Here is a 6,000-nt window from a genome sequence, read left to right on the forward strand (position 1 = left end):
CTTGTAAGAAAAAAAAGTTCAGATCCAATATGAAAGAGACTGTAGCAGGCTGACTTCAGCTACATTCAGCACTCAAGGTATAAGAAAAATTGGTCTAGTTCCTGGAGTTCGTCTCTCTTTACAGTAAGGTAAACAGCTTGGTTAAGCTTTCCCATCACTTATCTGCTGGAAGAGAAACTATCAGAAAGACCATGTTTTATCACTACGAGAGACTAAGAAAAGAACATTCTTGTGTGAGTGCTTTATCAACTGTATTCTAAAGATACTTAAAATAAAACTCAAAGCTGAACAACTGTCACTCCCTGGTAGTGTAAAGGTGTAACACAAATTAAAAAAATAAAGTTCCTTCTCTTTCTACCAAATTTACAGTCAGCTGTAGTTGTATTACTTAGCAGAATGTCTCAAACACAAAACAATTAAAAAGTTTAAAGACCAGCTTGATATCTATTGGTAATCCATTAGATGTAACGAGAAGCAGCATATAAGAAAGTCTCATATTCAAAACGTCTTCAGAAGGTTTCTTCTTCCTCCCAAATCAATTATTTCTCTGACTTTCACAGCAAAACCAGCACCAATGACAGCAAATATGTACATCAAACTGTAGCATCATTTGAAAGACCTGTATTTCAAGATATTATTTACCATAATTTTGCATTGTTGAATCAAAAAAATCACACTCAAGTTCCCACTAACATGCCGATGGAAAGATGGTCCCCATTCCCAGTCACCATCACAATTTACACAAAACTCAACCCTCTGGGCTCACACAAGTAGAGACACCACTCAGGATTTCACCTCCCAGCAGCATCACAACCGTCAATTGCACAATAAATGAAATTCAAAGCTGTGAACCAAATCCACCACCTCGCTAGAGTTACTCTAGCATCTCTTCTTCACCTCAGCATTACAGGTCAAAGGATTAGAATTACTTTTTTTTAAGCCTTCAGGTGCTGCTTTTGCTCAGAGATACTGTTCTACCAAGATACTTCAGGGAATCTGCTCATCATTCAGCACTGCAACACCTACCCGAGACAGCTAGAGAAGGTGTGGTGTTTGCCAATCACTCCCATTAGCTACTGCCAACTCCGGGATCAGAGTTGAGCCCTGTGGGAATACGCCTTCCCTTTCTGAAGTTTGAGTTTTCCTGAGATTAATGTTCTGGAAAGGCACAAGACACACTAGCATACAAAATTTTAAACACATTGACAAAGTCTTTTATGTTAACTGTCTACTGACCATGGCTTTTCTCTGTTGGATATTGCCAAAAAGCGGTGACTATAGACTCATTTCTCAGCCTAGAAAAGCACAGGGGAAGAGGCCAACGTTGCCTTTATACTTTCTCTCAATTTCAAGCTTGCAATCAATATAAGAGATGGAGTAATCTGCGTCAAGATGAAATCTGTAAAATCCCGCCAAGGGCTACTCTGCTGCCCAGGGTAACCACGCCAGCACCAACTCCAGCTTGTAAAACACCCTTAGTGTGGAAATCGGCAATACAAAGAAAGAAGCCCAAAACTTGCCCATAGATTATTTTTTCCCCGCTTAATGCACTGCTCAATTGTCAACTCATGACAAAATTTAGAGCCTTTCTGCATTATTCTCACAGAACATTTGACCACCAGCAGAGCTGATTTCTGGCCAGTTGCCTCCTTGCTTTTCAGAAGGCTCTGGATGCATTGCTTTGAGCGCTACAGAAAGTGTGACAGCTGAGAAATGGAATTACTTCCCTGAAAGTTATTTTGCTTTACACTGTTAGTATGTGATAATACTCACTAACATTTTCGGCTAAGATTCAATACCACTGAAGCAATTAAGATCTACAGTGCTCTGAAAATCACAAACTATCTGCTGAATGAGCCTCAGGAGAACTTAGCAGGCAGTGGTCTCACTGACACAGGGTCATGAAACAGCTTTACAAAAACGCAACCGCAACAGCAGAGTCATGCTACTGCCAACTCCACTTTTTGTTGTTGTTGTTGTATTATGGGTTTTAATATACAAGAACTTAAAACAAGTACCTTTAAGAGTTTGACTATCTCTAGGCGTTTGCTTTAAGCAGCCCACCCTGGAATTTCTCCTTGAGCATTTTAGTTATGAAAAGCAAGAAACATGATTTTCCTGGGACAAACTGGTTCCCCCAGTATGACAGAGAAACCAGATACAGTGTTTGGCATTTAGAAGAAACTGTGTAATGAAAGTGCTGAAAGACAAACACGCAAAAATTCAAGCCCTAAAAAAAAAATGCCTTTTTTTTTTTTTTTTTTTTTTTAAACACGAAGTGCAGCCTATGACACCGTACCTGAATAGGACTGAAGACATTATAAAGTATGTCAGACTATATACTTCAAAGACAAATTATCAATTAAAAAAAAGGTAGGGAAATTAAGAACTTTCTAAAACAAATGTTGTTTTTCCCTCTGTATTTTCCCAGATATTTTAAGTTAGCATTTTTCAGGACAGGAGCAGCCCAAACTCAAAACAGAGCTGAACAACAAATGACAGTGGTACAGCCTTCTACTGTCTGTGCTTCGAAGAACTGTTTCAGATGCTCAAAGGAGGAAACTTTTCCTCATGTGGATAAGCGAGGCTGATCTTTTGCAGTTCTCTTAACAGATGTCCTGGCCTTGATGTCCCCTTTCAAGTTTATTCTTTTCTAAATCAAGACACTGAGGTCTCTTGTGGGCATATGGTGTACGGACATTATAGATGCTATTTTTCTTTGCAAATGTGCTAGGATCTCCTGACCTCAGGTCATACTGGCGAGAAGTTACCATCTGCCTATTCCTGTTAGATGATCAAAAAGGAGCGTTTCTGGCTCTTCTGCTACATCAAAACGCCAAAGGTAGTCAGAATATCGTACTGCTTGCAGTTAGCGCTCTTGCTGTATCTCATCTGACCTTGAAACTCTGTCCAAAGTAGTAAAAGCAGCAACCAGACTGGGGGTGGAGGAGCGGGTGTATTGCAGGACTGAAAGCACAGCTTGGAAAAATTCAGCAGTGGGTTTATCACCAGAGGGCCAAGGTAGCCCTTCCATTCTCTAACCTCCCCTTAATTATCTTCAATTTCCTCAGTGCAAAAACATTGTATGGGAAATTAAAAGTACTAACATTAATGTAACTCAAAACCGTACTTCAACACAGTAGTACATACACAGAATCTCTGTGTCTTTGCTGAACACTGCACAGGATTTCTTGGGCCCTTCTAGAAACACAAAATTAGCGAAAGTTTGAAAACAAAGCCCAGCTAAAACAAAATTCAGTCAAAACTTTTCCACTAACTAGATTGTCTTCTCAGACCCAGCAAATATTTCAAATTTTAGCTATACAAACATTACAGAAGCAGTTTTGTTTTATTCACAGATAAACTTCCTTGAGAGGACAAAACTGTTGAAGAAACTTTGTCAAAATCCCATTCTCCAGCTGAAGATAGCAGCCAGTAGCGTGTCTTCTCAAAGAACATTAGAATTAAAAGAGCATTGTGCAAAAGTAAGGATTATTCCAAAAAGTTTCAGTGAAACAATGCATTTCTGCACCTCACTTCTGTAGAGATGATTTCAGTTTACAATTTCTCTGGTAATTTTTTTTTAAAAGGAAAAAAAAAAAAAAGCAACATTTGTAACAGTCATTAAACCCATCTTTGAGTCCTACGGAGCTTTTCATCTGGCTTCTTTCCTGAGATTCTCAGTCCCCTCTTAATTTGCAGAAGACCAGCAAGTAACTGGGTTGCTGTACCCCTAACTTGGCCACTTTATCCTCTAGCATTTAAATCCATCAGAGCACCAGATGAAGGCTTAACCAGCTCTGAGAAACCACTAACCAAAAGTGCTGTAAATGCACTAAGTGAATCAACAAGAAACTGTTTTATTCCAGCCAGTTTTCACAACAGCACTATCCACAAACTTTCCAAAGGAAGTATTTTGGTTTGTTGTTGTTTGGTTGGGTTTTTTCTCCAGGTAGCAGAGTCCCTTTTTTAAAGATAATTAAAGACGGCTTGTCACTGACCATAGCATCACCATCGGCTGTGGTTGGTCTATACCTACAAAACAGACAACTCGAAAAGGATAAAATACTTTCCCAGACTGTAAACCAGAACATACCTAAGGCAGAAATGCGAAACTTATACAATGTTTAAAAGTTACTTCCTTGTATTTCACATTTAGTTGTACAATAAACTCTCCCCAGGTTTCAAGCAATCCGGCCCAAGTATTTTCTTAATAATCACAGAAGATTTGCATTCAGAAGCAAGGGAGAGAAAACAAAAGACTTCCATAAAGTACAATATCTCTGTATCTGCACCATGCCCTTGAATAAATCCATATTGCTTCTAGCTCAGCAAATCAAAATTAAACGAAAAGAAATACCAATAGAAGAAGCCTCTTACCATGTTCCACAAAGACGTTACAGTGTGGGCCCCCATGCCTCGATGACTCCTTCTTCCCTGCTCCTTTGATAAAGTGCAGGGCAGGCAGACTTGGCCTCCTTTGGTCCCCAAGAACTTTTCCAGGCTGCTGCCCCATAAAGTAACTATGGGCAGCCCTTCCCAGGACAAGAAGTTTTTGAAGTCTGTGATCCCTGATCTTCCAGGTTGGGAAGGAGCTTTGAAGAAGAACGTATTTCAGGCGGGTGCGTGGTTGCACTCACTGCAGGATAGTCACTTGAGGTGAAGAATTAAGACAAGCGCAGATCCCTCCAATGCTTTTGAAGACAGCAACAAGGCTCCTTAGGTGACTTTATGCAAAAAAAATGAGTAAAAGTTCCAACTGCTTAGTAATGACCAAGCGTTACCAAAGTTTCAGGTTGCCATACGTAGTGTGTCTTCCATCAGGTAAAGGAGAATTAGTTCATCTCACAAAGCAAGAAACCACAAGCAGGCTCACCCAGGGCAGGAAACAGCCATTCCCACTCCAACCAGTGTCAAGGTTTCTTTTTTTTTTTCCTCCTTTTCTTTTGCATAGCATTGAGTTAGAAAAGGCCAAAGAGCCACCTATTTGGCTTCAAGTATCGTTGACGTCCAGCAGGATCAAGAAGGCTGGAACCATGTCAGCTCGCAAGGCGAAGTCGTGGCGGCTCTGGGCCCGGCCGGCCCCACACACGCCGTGGGGCAAAGGAGCAAGACGGGAGGCTCCTTCGGTCCAGCCTCACGAAGCCTCGCCTTCTCCCATCGCAAGCCTGGGGCCGCCTGCACCGCCGCTACCTCTCCCTTGCAGAGGCAAAGCGGGCCAGCGGGCCGTGAGGGGCCATGGTGGCGTCGAAGCAAGGCTGGGGCAGCCGGAGCGGGGCAGGTGGCCGCCCTGCCGCCCGCCTCAGACGCAGCCGGGTGCTGGGGTGCGAGGCCGGGAACGCGCTCCGGGAGGCCGGTTCCTGCACAGCAGCCAGAACAGGTCAAGCGGGGGTGACCGGGCCGGCTGCATCCCCGCGGAGGGGACCGGCGGCAGGGGAGGCCCGGGCAGGCGGCGGGGCTGAGGCCGGCCCGGCCGCGGCGGGAGACGCGGAGGGGGCCGGGCGGGGGGCGGCGGGGCCGGGCGGCCGCACGCCCGGGGGGGGCCCCGCCAGGCCTGGCAGGAGGAGGGGGACGAAGAGCCGCAGGGCAGCGGGGGGGAACCCCGGGGGCTGCCGCCGGGGGGGGGGACCCGCGGTGCGGAGCAAGGCTGGCGGGGGGCGGCTGCGGGCGGCGAGGGAGATCCCGGAACCCCCGGCGCGGCGCAGCCCCGTCCCCGGCCGGCGGGGCGGGCGGTCACATCCCCTTCCGGCCCCTCCTCCTCCACCGCCCCCGCCTCCCGCCCGGCCCGGCTGCGGCCCCGGCCCGCTGTCGGCCCCGGGCGGGCCCCGCGCCCGCCGCCATGACGGGAAACCTGCCGGGCGGGGAAGGGGCGGCCCAGGGGAAACGGGGCGTGAGGGGAGCCGGGGCGGTTCCGAGGGGGAAGCCCCTGAGGAGATGGGGGGGAACCTCTGAGGGGGATGAGGGATCGAGCAGGGGTTAGGGCGGGACTGTGAGGAGAAT

General features: G+C 46.2%; 1 protein-coding gene across 1 annotated transcript in view; it reads right to left on the reverse strand.

Annotated features, from left to right (window-relative positions):
- The window catches only part of ABL1 (ABL proto-oncogene 1, non-receptor tyrosine kinase), an 84,126-nt gene extending 78,401 nt beyond the window's left edge, over window positions 1-5,725 (reverse strand). Inside the window, exon 1 of the mRNA XM_074608520.1 lies at window positions 4,381-5,725. Within this exon, the coding sequence (XP_074464621.1) occupies window positions 4,381-4,516 (136 nt within the window). The 5' untranslated portion in view covers window positions 4,517-5,725. The remainder of the gene's footprint in view (window positions 1-4,380) is intronic.
- Window positions 5,726-6,000: the final 275 nt, after the last annotated feature.

Source organism: Larus michahellis, chromosome 15, assembly GCF_964199755.1.
Source record: "Larus michahellis chromosome 15, bLarMic1.1, whole genome shotgun sequence".
NCBI classification, from domain to species: Eukaryota; Metazoa; Chordata; class Aves; order Charadriiformes; family Laridae; genus Larus; species Larus michahellis.